This window comes from Atractosteus spatula, chromosome 24, assembly GCF_055471065.1.
Source record: "Atractosteus spatula isolate fAtrSpa1 chromosome 24, fAtrSpa1.hap1, whole genome shotgun sequence".
In the NCBI taxonomy this organism is placed as follows: Eukaryota; Metazoa; Chordata; class Actinopteri; order Semionotiformes; family Lepisosteidae; genus Atractosteus; species Atractosteus spatula.
The window spans coordinates 10,011,652-10,031,828 of record NC_142729.1 but is presented as its reverse complement, the minus strand read 5'-3'; the positions used below and the strand labels follow the sequence as shown (position 1 = coordinate 10,031,828).

Sequence of the window (20,177 nt, the reverse complement as noted above, 5' to 3'; positions counted from 1 at the left end):
TAATCGTAGGAACGAGCCAAGAGTCCATGGGAAGCCAGATATCCGAAAGGGAATGAGTACCGAAGCCGAAGCGTGATCCGAAGTCGTAGACAGCAGAGCAATCCGATAATCCAAGGGTAGCCAGTGATCCGAAACAGAGCGTAAGTAACCAAGCCAAGCCGAGATCCGAAAAGCCGAAGTCCAAAGGGAAAAACCGAAAACCGAAAGCCAAGACGAACACAGGGTAGAAGTAGGAGTAGCGCAACCAGGAAGCTCGAAAGGAAAAACCAATACTGAACAACGAGGTAGGGAAGGAGAGGTGTTTAAGTAGGATGAGACGGGGGTGTGGTGGTGAATAGGAAAACTGATAGGTAGACTGATGGATAGGGGCTACGCCTACTTCTGCCTCCTCCGTTGCCGGGAGGCAGGGATCGTAACAACAATGTTTTTTACCTTATGGCTGTTTGTGTTTGTTTTACTTATTTATATCTTATTATACTTATAACATATACTTATTTATATGTTACTTGTATATAGCACAGTATGTAGTGTATATAGTGATTAATTGTGGATTTTACTGAATATACTACAATGACTAACAACTATTCTTGTGTTGATATTTACTTTTTATTTACTTGTATTTTAAAACAACTTACTATCATTATACATAGACCTTATACAAGGTGGCACAACTATATAATTTATATATATAGTATAAATTACAAGCCCATTGTTTCTCATTTCACCTCTGACGGCCACGACTACTCTAATCTCTCCGTCTGTGTTCTCAAAGATGGTTTTCCGAACTCATACATCAGAAAAACCACCGAAACCAAAATTATTCCGCAGTTAGGATCACACATTCTCCCTTCCCTTAACGACAGATTACTGTTCTTTTAAATTTTCTCCATTCATTGGAAGTTTCATTTCACACCTCTCTGCACCCATTCTGACTTCACACCTCTTGATTGGCCTCTCTTTCTGTCCCCTGCTCCCGCCTCTCACTCCTCCTTCCTCCCAACCTTTGTTCTCCCGCTACTTTACCTTTGCCTACTGCCCTGTCTCTCTCACACCTGAAGAAGGCTCCACGGCCGAAACGTTGTGTTCTCTTTCTTCTTTTTTTCAGCATGGAATAAACCTATTACTTGTTCCTTTGCAGCCTACGTATTCTGACGCAGCTACCCACCTGAACTATATAATTTATATACTCACATATCACAATGATTAGACCTATTCAATTAAGAGAAACACATAGTGTGATGTAAGAGTAAGTGAGCTCTAGATAACATGAATATGAATGGGTTTGATCAAAAGCAGTCATAGTCAAGAGTGAACAACCAGTCACAATTACTTTAACAGAACAGGGAGAGAAAACTCTCTGTGTATTGTTACAGCTTCGTCGCCAGAATGCCAACAGGCTCCAGGTTCTCAAACACATGATACAGGTTGGTCCAATATTTAACATTTTCAGTGTGAATTTTTCTTTCTTCCAAGTGCTGTTTAATCCAGTGTTATTTTACTAAACTACAGAGTAGAGCTCCTGTGATCACCTGGGAATGGGCTCTGAACACCTTCAGAATGGAGGTTGACGATCTGCTGGATAAGTCACTGACAAGAACCTCAGCTCAGTAAAATGCTGGACAGTGGTGTAAGATAGAGCCCAGGGCTGGTCACTTGGTTTATTAAGTCAAATAATGGGTTTCTGTTAAATATAAAATTTAAAGAATGTACAGAAGGAAATCAGAAAGAAAGCCAGTCTCACTCATTCTCCAACCACAAGACTCTACATGACTTAAACCAGCAAGAAAATGGATCCAGAGAAGGGAATAACAAATTCTGTTTAGCAAAAAACACAGCAAACCAAACTATAGACTTATAAAAACCCAAGGGGCAGAGGCCTTTATAAATTAGTGTGAACTGTGTGTAGGCTTTTATTTTAGAGCCGGTAAGCAGCTTAGATGTTGATAGTGAGGGACTTTGGAAGAGATCTAGTAAGTAGCTCTAAGAGGAGCTTAGGCTTTTGTTTGCTTTTGAGTATTTATTTCTTTTCACTTTAAATACAATATTTTTTAACCTATGGCTGTTTTGTGTTTGTTTTACTTATTTATATCTATCAACCTGCTTACAACAGGTGTGTTGTGTGTCCTTCTTGGACATTAATTCTACAGACATATTACACTGGCAGGAGTTCTCCTGCCATCTCTGACTGTCCCTTTAATATCATGTTCCATTTTAGGGTATCTGCAGACACTGAAAGACAAACACAAGGAAGCTTTAAAGAGGAAGTTTGAGGTTGTGTCTGAGGGAATTGCTAAGCCAGGAGAGCAGACCCTCCTTGATGATGTCTTTACACACATGTGGATAAGTGAGGGCAGCTGTGTTGAGGTGAATCATGAACATGAGGTCAGGCAGGTAGAGACCGTCTCCAAAACCAAAAAATCAGAGATTCGCTCCATCAACTGCAGCGATATTTTCAAACCACTGCCAGGACAGACCAGACCCATCAGGACTGTAATGATGAAAGGAGTCGCTGGCATCGGGAAAACATTCTCTGTGCAGAAATTCATTCTCGACTGGGCTACTGGAAAAAACAACCAGGACTTCGATTTTATATTTTTTCTTCCATTCCGTGAATTAAACTTGATCAAATCAGAAATGAGTTTACGGGAATTGGTTCTGTGTTTCTGTCCAGAGATAAAATCCTCTGATAATGTTTTAGATGGCCACAAAGTCCAGTTCATCTTGGATGGTCTGGATGAAAGCAAATATCCTTTGAACTTTAAAACAAATCAGAGGTGGTCTGATGTGAAAAAGCAAGCTTCAGTGGACGTGTTGTTAACAAACCTCATCAAGAGGAACTTTCCTGTTAATTCTTCCATCTGGATCACTTCCAGACCAGCTGCAGCAGGTCTGATCCCTCCGGAGCTCATCTGCAGGGTGACAGAGGTCCAGGGGTTTGAAGACCAGCAGAAGGAAGAGTACATCAGAAAGAAGTGTAAGGACAGAGCTCTAGCAGACAGAATTATTTCACATATAAAAACACTGAGGAGTCTTTACATGTTGTGCTATGTTCCTGTTTTCTGCTGGATTGTAGTTACTGTTCTGGAGCACACATTGGAAGAGAGCAGAGGGGCCAATCCAACAACACTGACAGATTTCTATACATACTTTCTAATTTTCTTACTGACCGCAAAGGAACAAAAGGAAAAGAAAGAAACTGTCCTCAAAACAAATCAAGAAGTAATTCTGAAGCTGGGAAAGCTGGCATTTGAAAGTCTGGAGAAAAACATCATAGTGTTCTATGAAGAAGATCTGAAAAAATCTGGCATTGATGTCAACAACTCTTCCCTTAACTCAGGGGTGTGGAAGGAAATGTTTAAACAAGATTCAGTCTTGTTTCAGGAAAAGGTGTATTGCTTTTTACATCTGACTGTTCAGGAGTATTTTGCAGCTCTGTATGTTTTAGGTTCCCATCAAAACAGCAATATTAACCCACTGGAGAAAGGAAACCCACCAGCTTCCACACTGTTCCACTTGAATGAAGTTGCACTTGGAAGAGCCATCCAGAGCAGGACTGGTCACCTTGACCTGTTTGTCCGATTCTTTTTGGGGATGTTAATGAAGAACAACCAGGAGCTTTTGAAGGGATTCCTGTCACACACACAAGATCACTCCAGTGACATACTGAAAACAGCAGAACACATAAAAAAACTCATTGGAGGAACTTCCTCTCCTGAAAGATGCATGAACCTTTTCCACTGCCTGAGTGAACTGAAGGACAAGTCTTTAATGGACAAGTTCAATTTGACTCTGGATAAAGTAAAACATTCAGGACAAATTCTCTCACCTTCCCAGTGTTCAGCACTCGCCTATTTCTCACTGCTATCTGAGAAAGAGATTGATGTCTTTGACATGAGAGAATATGCTACATCAGAGGAGTGTGTACAGAGATTGCTACCTGTGGCAAAGAAAACAAAAACCCTAAGGTAAGTACCTCGGATTTCCTTCACATACAGTACAAGGGCCAAACTGTCCCTGTGAGGTCTGCTGGCTGGTACTCAGTAAACAGATATATTAATCTCGTGCTCTAGCACACTTTTTTATTTTTCAACATTAAATCCTATAATGAACTACTTTAACTTTTTTTAAATTAGTTATAATTGATTCTACAGTATAATGTGAAAATATAAAGCTACTGGCAGTTTACCATGTGAAAAGCTCACAATTCGAACTTCAGACAATCCAGCTGCAGGTGTCGGCCCAGCAGCTCACCACAAGCCTGACTCAACTCAATTGGCTTGCAGCCTGGAGCACACAGTCAGAGACGTGTTGGTCAGTGTCTCAGCGCTGAAGCAGCTCAGATTCAACAGCTGTCAAGACCAAGGTGACAGAGCTACAGAACTGTAATAGAAGACAGAGGCTACGGATTGTGGACTTGTCTGAGTCAATCAAGGGGTCTCATGTTACTATTCCTTCTCTGAGTTCTTTCTCTTTTTTTTGGAGCTTCTGGGGAAAGATCTACTTGAGCCCCCTGCTCTCATGTGCACAGTCCAGGGCCTCGCCCTGTCATCATGTGCTTTCACCTGTATGAAGTGAGGGAATCGGTGCTGATTTTTTCAGTTTATTTTATTGTCTAGTTTTTTAGTTATGTGGATATTGTTCATTACATTATATCACTCTCCTTCATTGGCTAGTGTATTTTATATTATACCTTATACTGAATTGCAATTAATCAAATTAATACAGTCAACTTTGTGAGCTGGAATGTTGAAGGCTTAAATCATCCAGTAAAATACTTTAAGAATGAATGACAGGTGAAGGTAAGAATTGCATTCCTTCCAAAAACTTCTTATGTCTGACCAATTTATGTCTGTGGGAATTGCAAGTCAGACTTGCTACAGGCTGAAGCAGGCAAGGACTGTACAGAAGCAGCCACTATACCACACTGCGGTACACTGCCCACAGAAACGTCACTGGACAAAGAATATACAGTAGATAGCACTTAGAATGTGTTAGACATTAGGGAAAACATTACCTTTATTCAATCTGTTGTTAAATGCACCTAATGTAGAATATTAATATGGATTCATGTAATAAAAGGGACATTTTGGTAGCTGAAAATAACAAGTTTCTTAATGTTTTTGAAAATATTAATTTATTATTTTAATTTTTAATTTTAATTTTAATTATTTATATAGATGGTAGTGGTACCGTATTCTACGTTCTTCATGTGCATCGGCATGGAATTGTTTAACTCGGTGACTTGTGGTTATTTTGGAAATATTTTGATGTGCTTGTTTTAAATACATTTTGCTGTGGTTATTGTTGTAATGGAATTGAAAGGCTTGTGAACTGAGTGATGTTTTGGTTGAGTGGTAGAATCTTCACCTGAGAACCAGAAGCTCCAGGGATCAGGTCATGCCCAATACATCAGTGCTTTTAATGAATAGACTCTTTCTTCGATAGTAAAATGCATTAAGGTGTACTATATTGACTTATTATTTTTATATATCACAGTTAAACATTAAAATAGTAGACTAATAAATGAATAATGTAAGTTAGTTAGCAAAATGTGAATAATGTGAGTGAAAACTAGTTATACCATATGTTCAGAGAGAGAGTCACAGAATTTAAAGATGCCCTTAAACAGAAATCACAATTGAGGCTTTTAAATGCTTATTTGTTTTTAATATTAATTATTAAAGCCACTACACATAATATATTTTTAAATAAGTGATATCTAAATTAAGAGAGATGAATTAATAAGACAAAAATTACAAACTGTTTTAATGTTGTGCTACAATCTCTCTTGTTCCCCTTCTTCTCCACTTTGATTATGAGGACGCTGGAACCCCTTCAGAGTGAGAAATGTGGGAAAGTGGAGGAGTGTTGCAACAGGCAAAACATGAAAAAAGAGGATTTGATATCATGAGAATTTCAGTGAGACAGGTCATGCTGTAATATGTGTGCACAGTTTAAACTAAATAGCAGTTCTTTTCAGTGTAGCAACATGAACATGCTTAAACTTAAACAATATTTAACCAACAAATTTTAAATCTTTCAATACAGAAGTTATTAACCTATTCCATACTCACATGCGATTTGAGGAAGGGTGTTCCCAGCAGGTGTTCAATTAGCACCAGGAGTCTATTTCGCAAAGTGAGACTACTCAACCAGATAGCTTTAGTAAATTGACAAAAGTCTGTACTTTCAGGTTTCATACAGCAAGATTAAATTGTATTTGGTTAAGTACTGTAACTGCAATAGCACCTGGAATTCATGTATGAACTGGCTTCATCACTATGTTCTCCTTCCCACTGATAGCTGATGTGTGGCGAGCATTTTAGGGGAGCTGAATACTGTCACTTTGGCTACCTTTGCATTATCAAGTGGTTGCTACACACTGGTCCTGGTGGAGGATAGTCTCCATTATCTGTAAGTGCTTTGAGTGGAGTGTCCCTACTGCAGTTCAGTCCGTTTTGAAACTCTTAAGATGTATCAGTTTGCTTCCATTCATACTGTAGGTAATTTGCTTTTCCTGCGGGAAAAATGTGGAAGAGCAGGAGAGGAAGCATGAGAAAGGTGCAGTCCACTGCTGTAAGTCATAGAAATGTTAGTCAGTCAAATACAATGTTATTTTAAGCCATTGTGTCTAATATATTTTTATAATGAAAATCTTTAACTCATTCTCTAATAATGTCAACAGAGTACACATTAAATATTATTTTTATTTGTTTTATATATCAGTCTGTTAAATATTCACATTACATTCACAATCTCTTAAGCCTTTTGCAGATGGCTGCCAAGTTTTACTCTATTGTGTCACTAGTTGTACTGATGATGTGAATGATACAGCTCTGTGAAAGTTGCCCCCCCATCCCCACCCCCCCAAATGAAACAAACGATGAAACCCACCACGTTTGTTAATGCTCTGTTAGTGCTGTTTTGTGCCACTGAATGTAGTGTTTGTGATGTTTTCGTTTTCAAGATATAGCACCTTTTCCATGGGTGTGATGTCACTCAGCTCCCCTAAAATGCTGCAAGGAACAGGTCTTATTGATTAGTGCTGTGTTTGTGCCATTGAAAGTAGCTTTCTAGCTGCTTTCATCCCCAAGACATAGTGCCTTAATTTTGGGTAATTATATGACTATGTATGACAATCTTGAGTGGTAGCAACATTCTGGGCAGTTCAGGTGCTGAATTACTGATTGAGAGTATAACAATGTTTGTAATTTTCTGTCTGTCTGGCCTTTGACGGATATTTTGCATTTGAATACCAGTATTTTCTTTGTGTCTATGTGAAAAGTAAATTTAAATAATCTCCAGTATCATACTATAACCGCAAGAGTTGTCATTTCAGCCTAAAAAGCAAATGTTAACAATTGCATTTTCTAAAAAAATAGCTTTAACTGTCATGTCATAATACTTTGTAGCTGTCAGTGTCAGTATTTCTTTAAACCGAAGAAGTAATCAGTTTTTCATTGTTTCCTTTTTAAATAGGCAATTCAAAAAACATCTAAATGTTTCAACTCGTCTTTTGATTTATGTATTTAAAAAAGTTACAATGAGCAACTTCCCCCATTAAAAGACCATTGTTGTACTTTCTGTAGTATTTAAAGCAAATACATAAATGTGGAATAGTACCAGGAAACTGGATTATATATTTTTGTATGATCACTTTATGTACTACGTTAAATAGCACTGGAAAGACTACCACATCATATATATAGACTACTAATACTTGAAAATATTTTTGTTAATTAAAGAACATTTGAAGAGTGACTTCTGTATAGTATTTGAATTGGAACATTTGTAAAATGATGCATCTGCCAGTCCAATCATTTTCTAACTGCTTTATCTACTACAGGGTTGTGGGGGAGCTGGAGCCTATCCTGGCAAGCAACTGGCACAAAACAGGACACAACCTGGACGAGATGCCAGTCTGTTGCAGAGCACACACAGATACAAACATGCACACATTCTCACCAGGACTCATTTTCCCAGAAGCCAATTAAACTACCAGTATGTCTTTGAATTGTTGAAGGAGATGGGAACACAGAGGGGAAACCCATGTTAACACGGGGAAAACATGTAAATGGCACACCAGGAACATAACCCTTTCAATTGAGCTACCTTAAATGACACAGTCACAAATGGAGCAGTAACGAATGAGACCGGTCCAGTTCTACACTTTGTAGGGGGGGCTGAGTGATGTAACCCATCCCCTGTAAAAAAGAGAAACTAGACATTGGAAATGGAAGGAGCACAAACACTAGTGCCAGATCATCTAGGTGATGCCACATGTCAGAGAGGCGAAAGGTAGCTGGACCCAGTTACTCTGTGACCTGTGTAAGAAAAAACCGGTTCAGGGACGCCAAATATGTAATCATAGTGGCTCTCTGAAGGCACCAGTTCTGTAGGGTTTGGGCATTTACTGAGAAAATTATTAATTGTAGCAGTTAATCACAAAGTTGATTCTTTTGATGGCTTTAGAATCCAACCATGCGATATAACTCAAACAACGCGCACACACAGGTACTAATACACGAGGATACATTTATTAATACATAGAATATGCATATAAACCTAACAGATCTTATCGAGAGGGTTATCAGAATACAAAAGATATATATTCATTCAGTTACGAAGAGTTACACATCAAGAGGACATACATTCAGTATATCATTCATTTAGACCGTTTCATAAATGAACTTGGTTATAACTTCTACATTAGATACTCAAAACAAGTACATAACTCTTAGGAATTAAATTGATATCAACTGGTTGGGATAGCAATTGAATTCTCGAGCTGTAATGCATTGAAGTTGAATACTCATCCAATCTCTGGGGATTCAGATCTCCTGCGGGCTCAAAGAATCAGCTGCAGGCTTGTTGCTGTCCAATCTGCGTTCTCTGGCTCCGTGCCAGGCTGTGCTGTGCGGCTTGCGACGGTGCGCTGCTGATGCTCACTGACCGGCTAGTTAGCAAAGTTTGTGCACAGGAGAAAAGATGACTGTGGGTCCCAGCAAGTCAGGAAGAGGACCGGTTCGTTCCTGATGAAGAGCTAGTTCTGAATAGTGATTCAGCTGTCCACAGTTCCGACTTGTTCACGAGGCCTGCTGCTGGTTACTCTCTGGCAACCTCCACTCTAGACTCTTAGAACAAAGGAAAGTTCTGGCACTCGGACACACTGGCCGTTCCGTGGTTGTCCGGGCTGAGTCTCAGGATGGTCAGGAGGCGCACTGCGAGAATGTCCTGCCCTTGGGAGCCTTCTGCTCCTGGGCCATCCTGCCCTGGAATTCTCCTTTGAATTCCCTTTAGAACAGTCCACAGAAGTCCACTCCAGAATCTTTCCGAATCTCCCCTTCTGAATCTCTTAGGCTCTCTGTGTTGCCTGTTTTTACCTGGAGGAACTTCAGCTCGTCGATTGGCTGAAAGTTCCATGGGCATCAGAGTCCCACGTGGGTTACTCAGCCCTACCAGTCCCTGATTGGTTGATCAAGGTGAGATATGAGTCATTTACTCCTGACACCTAGGAATGCAGTCCAGATGTCCATCTGGCACTCCCTAGACAGATAGCCGCCAATGGATGACCATTGATCATGATAGCCAGACTTAGCTAAGTGCATCCCCCTTTGGGAGCTGTCCTAGGAAACCTTAAATCACCCTGCACTAATGGTCTCTCTGTGGCTGCACCACAGAGATGAACAGAGAAATGGGGCCTCATTTGGGAAGCTCAGAAACACTTAATTCTGCCTTATTATTAAGCCTCGCCGCTACACCTGCATGGGGAACTCCATAGATGTCTGAGCTGGATATGCCTGGAGTCTGTCCTGGGAAAGTAGAAGTTTGTGTCCAAGCATGAAGGTGGCTGGTGAGCCGCCAGCTCTATGGCGAGCTGTGTGGCCATGTGGTGGAGCAGTGTATGGAAGAGTTTAAGTTCAATGGAAATTGATTCAGTGAGCTCATACAATTAAAGAATGCAATACAAATATACAACAAATTCAATAACGGAATGCATCCATTCAGCATATTCACAAAACATCCTAAACTCACACCAGTAATACAATAATAACAGTGAGATAAGTAACAGTGGGGCCTAATAGAGCCATGCAAAAATATAAAAGAGTTAAAATGCAGAATATATGCATCTCACATCCTACAAATAGGTGCTGTTATAGACCTAGTAGTCCTTGTCTTAATAGACCTAATCTACTTGTCAGAGGGGAGAGAAGTAGATAGAGGTTGGGCAGTGTGGGAAGGGTCAGCAAGGATCTTCAGAGCTTTGCATTTCAAAGTGAGTCCACAGAAGGAAGGTGACATCCTATAGTTTTGAAAGTGATATACACTACTCTCTCTACCTGCTTCTTGTCCTGGACAGAAGTGTTGCCGTACCGCATAGTGATGCAGAAAGCCAAAACACTCTTGATGACAGATCTCTGTAAAAGAGGTTTAATGCTTCCTGTGACACTCCATCACGTCTTTAACTGTCTCAGGAAGAAGAGCCTGTGGTGAGCTTTCTTGACCATAATGGTTGTGTTGACCTCCCATTTTAGAGTGTTGGAGATGATGGTGCCCAGGAACTTAAATTTGTCCACCACCTTTACAGCCTGACCATTGATGCGTAGTGGTGAGAGTTTGCTTTGCTAAAAGTCCGCCACAGGATCTTTTATTTTGCTCACATTTAGATAGAGATCGAGGTTGCACTGATCAACTTATTGAGCTATTTAATTTCATTATACTGACTCACCATTGTTTGTGATGAGGCCTGCGAAAGTGGAGTCATCATCTTTTTGACTGAACCTTAATGTGAAATAGTCATTTGTGTTCAGATAGTAAAGCATAAGTGATCAGACACAACCCTGAAGAGTTCCTGTGCTCAGAGTGAGAGGCTTAGAAATGGTACCTTCAGCTTCACCAGCTGCTTCCTATCAAAAAGGAAATCCAGTAGTCAATAGCATAGAGTCTGATCAATACCCACATCTGCTAGCTTATCTAAAAGCTTGAGAGGGGTGATCGTGTTAAAAGCAGAACTGCAGTCAATAAAGAGGACATGGCTGCTTCTAGATGTTGAAATATGTCATGGAGCCCCAGGGAGACTGCATCCTCCACTGACCTGTTTGCTCTATAGGCTAACTAACCTGGGGTCCACGTGCAATTTAGACAGGAAGTTGGCTATAAGCCATTCCAAAACTTTCATAATAATAGACATCAAGAATACTGATCTGTAGTTATTGAGGCAGCTCACAGTGAATTTCTTAGGTACTGGTATTAGTAATCATCTTAAAGCAGTGTGGTACCTTAGCCTGTTTAAGGGATCAATTGAAAATACCTGTAAACATAGGAGCAAGCTGAGTGGCATGATATTTTGGTATAGCTCAACCAAGACTCAAACTCAGTGGACACAGACTGCAGCCCATTGTCGGCGGTTATGGCCTAGTGGGCAAAGAGGGAATCCAGGAAGTCAGTGACCGCTTCAATAGTGACCGATAGAGATGGGGACACTATACTGTAAAAAGGCACTCTACTTCAGATGAGGATTAAACCAAGGTCCTGACTCTCTGTGGTCATAAACAATCCCAGGGCGTTTCTCAAAAAGAGTAGGGGTGTAATCCCAGTGTCCTGGCTAAATTTCCCATTGGCCTTTACCCATCATGGCCTCCTAATAACCCCAATCTCTGAACTGGGTTCATCACTCTGCTCTCCTCCCCACTGAGAGCTGCAGTGTGAGGAGTGTGCTTGTGCACTATGGCTGCCATTGCTATATAAAAAGCGCTATATAAGTGTAACGAATTATCTTCTGGAAACAGCTGAGGTGGAAGCTACTGTATGTATTCATATAGTCTGTGCCTGGTTCACGATATAACATTGGTGACATTCAGAATGTCGGCTGCCTCTCTGCCTCTCCAGCCTCTCCAGTATTACAGCATGTTAATCATCAGTCATTAAAATGTTGGTATATTTTATGAAAGCAAGATTGCTCAGTTGGACAAAAGTACACAACCTACCTTTATCAGAAATATTTATGCATCAAAGCCTTTACTGAAGATATTACTAATAGTATTAATAATGGATGACTTTAGACAAGCTGTATACTCAAAGTATAATTTCTTTAGCACATTTGTACAAGCACTTGGAATCTGTCCAAGCCATACTTTGTCAGGCATTTTGTTTTACTTCAACGGGCATAAAAACTTCCTTGCTTTTAACAGGGCGTTTCATAATTTCTAACTACGAAAATGATTTAAAATGCGACACTTATCATTCAACTAGAGCTTAAAATATCACAAGGATCCTCAAGAGCACAGCAAAGAGTGTATTAAAAGACACTTGTATTTATCAACGCTTTCTTTTCCGTATACCAGATTTTATGGAACCACTTCAGAGGGGTGTCAGCCAGTCAGATTCCAGGAATCGGCACTTTAAAGGAAAAATACACACCGGTATTCCATTTCTCCCTAACGATTTTAAGCATCGAAGTATTTAACTAGCATGTGAAATAGCGTGTGAAAAAGTGGTAGTTTTAAGCTTTTCTGCTAATATAATATGGAATCGATATTGATTTAAATCGTGTTCTGATTTAAATCGCAAACGCGTGTTTAATTATATGTGTTTTTTAATCATAATCAGGCTAATGCAACATAAATTGATACAGTATCTTTGTCTTCTAAGCATCTTAATAAACTTTCAGCATAGCTTTCTACCCGTCAAGATTTATATTTCTTGGGATTTTGGGATCAAACGTGGAAGGATTAGATTATAATCGTTTTTATTTGTCAAATACGTGATTGATTTCTGAATGTTATGTGACACCTACAGTAGTTCACTGCTTTAAATACATTGAATTAAGAAAGTTATGTGTAGCACTTTAGATCTTTTTTCTAAACCAGGGAAAATCTGATCATGTTTCTCTATAACAATAATAAAAAAACTTTATTTTACATATCGCCTTTAAAAGTGGCATCTCAAAGCAATACAGTAGATCGAAAAACAGTTAAAAGGGACCAAATTAAATACCAGACAATCGCAAACGCATTTTCAATAAAATTATTTTATTCATTCAGCAGTTTGTGAGAGGAACATCCAGCAGGGAGAGACACACACACCGGTTTTCATTGACAAAATTGTTTTTTTTTCAATTCCTTTTGTCTAACAGGAATGTTTTGTTTGTGGACAGACTGTTAGACAAGAGGAAAAGACCGCCTCCTCCTACGAAGCATTAATCGCGTATCTAAGGAAAATTGCAGTATACCTTTGTTCATGCACATCATTATACAGTACAGTATCTCAATTTGTATTTCGATAAAAAAAAATCGTTTGCCCAGCCACTACTGTTGTTATTGTTTTTATCCTGTAAAGCGTTTCCTTTTTCTGCGTTTTCCATTTCCTTTTTCTGATCACTCGCTTTCTGGATACACATCTCACCTGTCCTGTTCTTTGTTTTCCTGGTTTGCTGATTATGCCTGCTGCGGTCCACTCCTACCCTCACACCTAAAGAATACTATTTTAAATTTCTTGGCGCAGTTCATTAACCCTTGTATGTGCTGTCCGCGCCCAAAATGCAATTAAAAAAAAGTAAAAAACCGCGCTCAAAATGCAATTTAGAGCTTAATAAGATACACTCCACAGGCAAAATTAAAGACAAAATTAAAGACGATTAAAATCTGTAATCTTTCCACTTGTACTGTGAGTCATCGGAAAGTTTCTGCTTTGTGTAAGGATGGTGAGAAAGCTGTGCTCAATGTATTTAAGGGACTCAAAAGTAAAAGAAGATGCTTCATATTGCTTGACTAATTTTAAAAACCAAGTTATAAATGCAGACGCTCCCTCGGTGCCGCGCCGGGTGTAAATATCAAAGTATACATTCCCAACAAGAATTGTACCCATCTCTCATGCAAATAAAACACCTTGAATTGAATTGAGGGAGAGATGGGGGTAGTGGGACAGAGATACTGTAGACAGACTCAAGGCAAATAAGATACTTATGGGTACGCAGGCATTCACGACAGCAACATACGAAACGTTTGCACGTACTGTATAGTTAAGTTATTACTTGGTTTTCAAAGTGCAACGAAATACAATATTGTTGTTGCTGCTGTTCTGGTTGTTTTTATCCCGTAAAGCGTTTTGAGAAGCCACCTTTAAAGGCGATATATACTGTAAAACCACTGATTCTTATGGAATGTGTTCCGCAGGAGATTCAAATTTTTATTTATTTATTTTTTAATCGCGTATCTTAGGAAATCTCAGTATAACTTTGTTCATGAACAGTGGCATGTTACATTATCATTCGTTTTTTTAACAAGGCTCGCCAGCTAATGTGAATCGAAACCTGTCTTGCTAGCTTTTAAAGTCGTGCATGTGTAAACTGTACTAGAGGGCATGCAAGTTACTCTGCCCCTTTTAGCTGCAGGGAGTCCCTCTGCTGCAACACACAGCAGACAGAACGGGAGACTATTGCCTTTCATATCTGACACCAGTGAAGTAAAAGGGGTGTCTAAAGGGGTGACTTCAGACCACATTTTAGTTACTTTATTTTGTTTACTTTTAACATTTCTGTAATTTACAGTAGATGTCACAATAGAAGCCCGAAGCCTATTATACTCAGTCTAGCCTTGGATCCTCTGAGTCCCTTGACTCAGTTATTGCATATTAATTTCTTGAGATACGCGATTCCATATTATATTCCCTTTTAATCAAATTCTAAAAGTATGCTTGTTGACTCCGGTATCGCGTTAGTTAAAGACTTCGATGCTTAAAATGTTTAGGGAGAAATGGAATACTGGTGTGTATGTTTTCATTAAAGTACCGAGACCAGCCATATACTGAATGTTTAAGTTCCAAAATTAATATCGTTTATGGACTTCACACGCGTTGCAGTATGCTCCTATTCTTTTTATGCTCAGGCACTAAAATCTCCCTTCTGCTTTGTGTAAGGATGGTATCAAGAGCAGTCTTAAGTGGTAAGAAAGCTGTGTTCAATGTATTTAAGGGACTCAAAAGTAAAAGAAGATGCTTCATATTGCTTGACTAATTTTAAAAACCAAGTTATAAATGCAGACGCTCCCTCGGTGCGCTGCTCTGGTGCGCCGGCTGTTACACAGTGCCTGTCTGCCGTAAGCGTTACAATATACATATTGTACCCATCTGTCATGCAAATAAAACACCTTGAATTGAATTGAATTGAGGGGAGAGGGGGGGAATACTAAAGCCAATACTGGCTCAATACCCTCGATGGGCTTTGATGTGCTAATGCGTTGGTTTAACAGTCCGGGTGTGGCAGGCTTCCAATGTCAACTCGACTCGATTGGAAGACAATGAACGTATTTTAGCCCTAAATGAATTAATAGCAAACATGGTTTACATAAAATACATTTTTCCAAGAAAGTTTATAATAATACGATCTATAGTTGAAATCTGAGCCTACTTTAAAGAGTAATCATGCTGTGTTTATGTAGAAAAAGCGATTAGGTTTACGAGCAATCTAATTACCTATTCGCTTAAAACGCTATTAAAAATTTACTCTGTTGCACACACACACACAATAGAAGCAGGCACCGCTGTCAGAAGGGAAGATATGTTCAAAATATCGCAAATATCGATCATGTTGCGATATTTTGAAATATAAAAGTCAATTGATTGTCCATAATATCGCTATTCTATTTTTTCGAAGAAATGTTTGTTAAAAGAAAAGTCCAGCACCAGCTGGATTCGAAAACACAACCTGTCAGCTGGTAGTCACGTCTACAAGACAGCTCACATGAACAGGCAGGCGAAACAGCCCTATACAGCCCTGTCGCAGCACACGAATACCGTTATTAAATTCTTTAGATACGCGATTCCATATTATATTCCCTTTTAATCAAATTCTAAAAGTATGCTTGTTGACTCTGGTATCGCGTTAGTTAAAGACTTCGAAGCTTAAAATGTTTAGGGAGAAATGGAATACTGGTGTGTATTTTTTTCTTTAAAGTACCAAGACCAGCTATACACTGTATGTTTATGTTCCAAAATTAATATCGTTTATGGCCTTCACACGCGTTACAGTATGCTCCTATTCTTTTTATGCTCAGCTACTAAGATTTCCCTTTAGTGGTAAAATTAAATACCTACAACGGGCACAGCAAAGACGTTTACTGTCTTTCTACGACAGACCAACGGACCACGAGTGCCCCTGTCGGTCAACCAATCACGTACTGCGGTGCCACGCGTCATCTTGCGTCATACTGAGCGACGTCACCTGCGGTACGTGTCTGTAACGCGCACTTTGAATGGCTGCATCTGTATGGCATATAATGTTATAGTGGTCTTTGAGGTCATATGGCTTGCTGGGCTGTGTCAGGGTGTCTTTGTGCAGGTATGCTCTCTTGAAGTACAGTATGATGTGACTGTGGTCAGAGAGAGGAGTTTGTGGTCAGACAGTGAAGGTGCTTATAGCAGAGGGGTCCAGCTGACCATAGTCGACCACACTGCTGCCCAGAGCTGAGCTGTAACCAAACCTTTCTAAAAAGTCCCCTTTGGTCCTTCCATTGATGATGTACAAGCCCAGCCTTTGACTTTGATAGAGCTGTAGCTGTGGTGGTTCCACACCAGGATTGGGAACCGCTGTAATACAGGGTCTAAGGAGAAACAGAGCCTAACCGAGCCAGCAATGGGTACAAAGCAGCATATACTGGTCAGAACACTTTTCGGAACCCCAGTCCATCACAGGACACGCAGACACAAATGCTCTGAGAAAGGGGCAAATTTTCCCAAAAATTAATTAACCCACTTGTATGTCTTTAGACTGTGGGAGGGAACCAAAACACCTGGAGGACATCTACGGGAGCATGCAGACTCCATGCACATAGCACTCCAGGAATTAAACACAGGGTCCCAGCGCTGCAAGGCAACAGTGCTCACCCCTGCTCCATCATGCTCCCATCCTCTCAATCACGTAGACCAGAATTATTGACCCTAATAATAAATCAGAGCTAATAACATCAGAATAGAAATATATCAACTATGAGAGTTGATAGTCTAACTTTAAACTAGCTTCATGTAATTCATTTGAAAACAGTTTTAAAGTCCTTTAATAATTCACTAAGCCAGTGCTTCCTTTGAGCCTCTCAGCAAGACTGACTCCACTTTCTCACCACCACTCCCCCTTTTATATACAACGGGCCAGCCCCTCCTCCTTAGGCTAAACCACAAACTGTAAACACTGAAAATGGGGAACGAGAAAAGGTTTTGAAAACATCAGAAAAGACAATCGTTTCACCCTAGACTAAAATAAATATATTAAAATAATATACATTATACATTAATCTAAATATAGCAAGTTATAGAAAAACATAAAAATGGGGAAAATTCATTTTATTATAAGGCATATGGTGATCTGAATTGATGGCACTGCTATTCAGAAACAGTAGTCAGGTCTGAGTAGCATAAATATGGCCAAGTTTACCAGAGTTGGTTTAGGGTTAGGGTTAAATGTTATTTTCACTAAGAAATTTGTTTTTAACCGAGTGTCCAGAAAAAATGTTTTCTAAAATCAATTGAATCAGGTAAAAGGAAACTGTTCAACTTTGGCTCATCAGATTTGTGAGGGAAAGTGCACATTTCCTTGTGAATACTGCTAAATGAATGGATGATAAAACACACATTTTTCATTTTATGTTATAGTAGTTTTAACAGAACAGGAAAATTTCCACTGTCTGTAAAACTCTTTTTAGTACGGCACTCAGATGCCGGAGTTTCAGTGGCCCACACACTTAGTAATACCATTCCAGGTGTTTACAATAAAATATGTAGAATATTTTAGATTTGTTCCATTTGTCTCAAATTTTTATTTTTATTTTTTATTCAGGCTAGAAGACAGATACTGTAGGGAAAGGTCTATAAGCATTTTCAGCCTTTTAAAGGTCCAGAACTTAAAATATTGATCTTCAAAGACAGAAAAAAATCTATTTATTGCTTTATGTGTTTTTTTCTGGATATTTCTGTCTGGTGAGTGGAAACAGTCAATAAAGAAACATGAAGACATGAAGACAAAAAGACAATAAAGAAATATGATTTTGTCTGCATAATGGTCAAGAAGGTAGCTTCAATTTAAGCTCTAAAGTAGGGCTCTAGTGTCTACATGTCCAGAAATATTGCAAAATGTTTGAGGGGATATCTTTCCAGACAGAAATTGTCTCTGGATCTCTGTGTCAACTGGCCATACTGACCATAAAAGTTAAGGGGTGAAGCTCGCTCTCACCACAGAAAGAGCATTGCTGATCTTGGTGCTGAAGTTGCTCCTCGATTAATTCAAACAGTCTGAACACAGAGTCTGACTCAAGTCCTGCTGCAAGTGAGAGAACTCAGACTGTCCCAGGATATAATGCTCTTACTGCCTATTGTAGATTATTGCATAGAATATCAGAATATACATCAGAATATTATATACTCTGTCGACAATGAAGTCCAACTGTATCAATGTTAACTGAATTTAAGTGAAACGCACAGCTAGTTTGTGAATCACAAGATTTCCCCTTTGGCAGACAAAGTCTCAGGCAGTATTCTGGTTTGTATGGACTTGCTCTCTCGGCTGCTGTCTTGTACTAAAGTTTAGTTTCCTAAATTGGACAAGGTGGAAGCAATCACATGGTAAATTTTTCACCCAGGCTTTGATTGAGAGAACAAGTCAAAGAATATGAGTAAAGTTCATGACCTTATAACATGGCTGGGGGAAAGCAGGAATTCAGGGCTCTGTGATAAACCCTATGACTTTCAATAGTTTTCATCAACTGCTTATGGCCCAGCCTTGTGTCCTGCTGAATCCAGCAGGAGACCCTTAAACTCACCCTGGTCCTCTTTCTACTGGACACCTGTAGGGTTGACCTGTCCCCACTGCTTCCTTTCCTCCTCAGTCTGCTAGAGGGGTGGGGCTGTCTGTGTATGTGGAGATGAGGAGCTGCTTTGTCAGTCCTGGACTCCACTGTTTCTATTTAACTCTCATGGGAGAGCAGGAGCCAGACCTGACAAGCAATGGGCACAATGCAGGGCCTTAGAGAGGATGTCAGATCATCACAACACAGACATAGGAAACCTGTGTGAACCAAGAGAACATGCAAACTCCACACAAATAGCACTTCCGGTGCGGAATTGAACCCAGGGTCCCAGCACTGCGATACAGCAATGTTCACCACTGAGCCACTGCCTGAACCAATCATATCCATACTCCTCAAATGGAAGACAGAACGAGGGCATTTTTCATTCTTCACCAACAGACTGCTCTGAGCCAGTGTCATCTAGCTACACCACCTGCAGATGTCCATGTCAGATTTTATCTGTACTCCCTCTCAGGTGATGCTATTGTAACGCAACGGGGGCTCAGGCGGGCGCCCTTGCCGCATCTGGTCGGCCCAAAGTATAGGTGGCTCGAACCCGGGACATCCGCGTCTCTCTGCAGCGACCCAGCCCCGTGAGCTAAAGAGAGATCTCCCTACAGCCCAGTAGCTGTAGTCCTGCTATCACAGGGAAGGGCGGTGACGTCACCTGCTCTGGTATGCCGGCTCTTACACAGTACCTGTCGGCCGTAAGCGTTACACTCTCCCCCGCTTAAATCGCCGTCCCCGGCGAAGGGCTATCCCACCCCGTTTCTGACACCAATGTAACGCAACGGGGGCTCAGGCGGGCGCCCTTGCCGCATCTGGTCGGCCCAAAGTATAGGTGGCTCGAACCCGGGACATCCGCGTCTCTCTGCAGCGACCCAGCCCCGTGAGCTAAAGAGAGATCTCCCTACAGCCCAGTAGCTGTAGTCCTGCTATCACAGGGAAGGGCGGTGACGTCACCTGCTCTGGTACGCCGGCTCTTACACAGTACCTGACGGCCGTAAGCGTTACACTCTCCCCCGCTTAAATCGCCGTCCCCGGCGAAGGGCTATCCCACCCCGCTTCTGACACCAATGTAACGCAACGGGGGCTCAGGCGGGCGCCCTTGCCGCATCTGGTCGGCCCAAAGTATAGGTGGCTCGAACCCGGGACTTCCGCGTCTCTCTGCAGCGACCCAGCACCGTGAGCCAAAGAGAGATCTCTCTACAGCCCAGTAGCTGTCGTCCTGCTATCACAGGGAAGGGCGGTGACGTCACCTGCTCTGGTACGCCGGCTCTTACACAGTACCTGTCGGCCGTAAGCGTTACACTCTCCCCCGCTTAAATCGCCGTCCCCGGCGAA

The 20,177-nt window shown here is 40.7% G+C and overlaps 1 protein-coding gene across 3 annotated transcripts in view; it reads left to right on the top strand.

Moving 5' to 3' along the window:
• LOC148815872 (protein NLRC3-like) overlaps positions 1–20,177 on the top strand; it is a 174,644-nt gene that overhangs the window by 19,975 nt on the left and 134,492 nt on the right. For 2 of the 3 annotated variants that reach the window (XM_088904672.1, XM_088904674.1), the window contains exons 5-6: positions 1,374–1,424; positions 2,216–3,965. In XM_088904672.1, coding sequence (XP_088760798.1) covers positions 1,374–1,424; positions 2,216–3,965 — 1,801 coding nt within the window. The remainder of the gene's footprint in view (positions 1–1,373; positions 1,425–2,215; positions 3,966–20,177) is intronic. The other variant, XM_088904673.1, reaches the window with a different exon arrangement.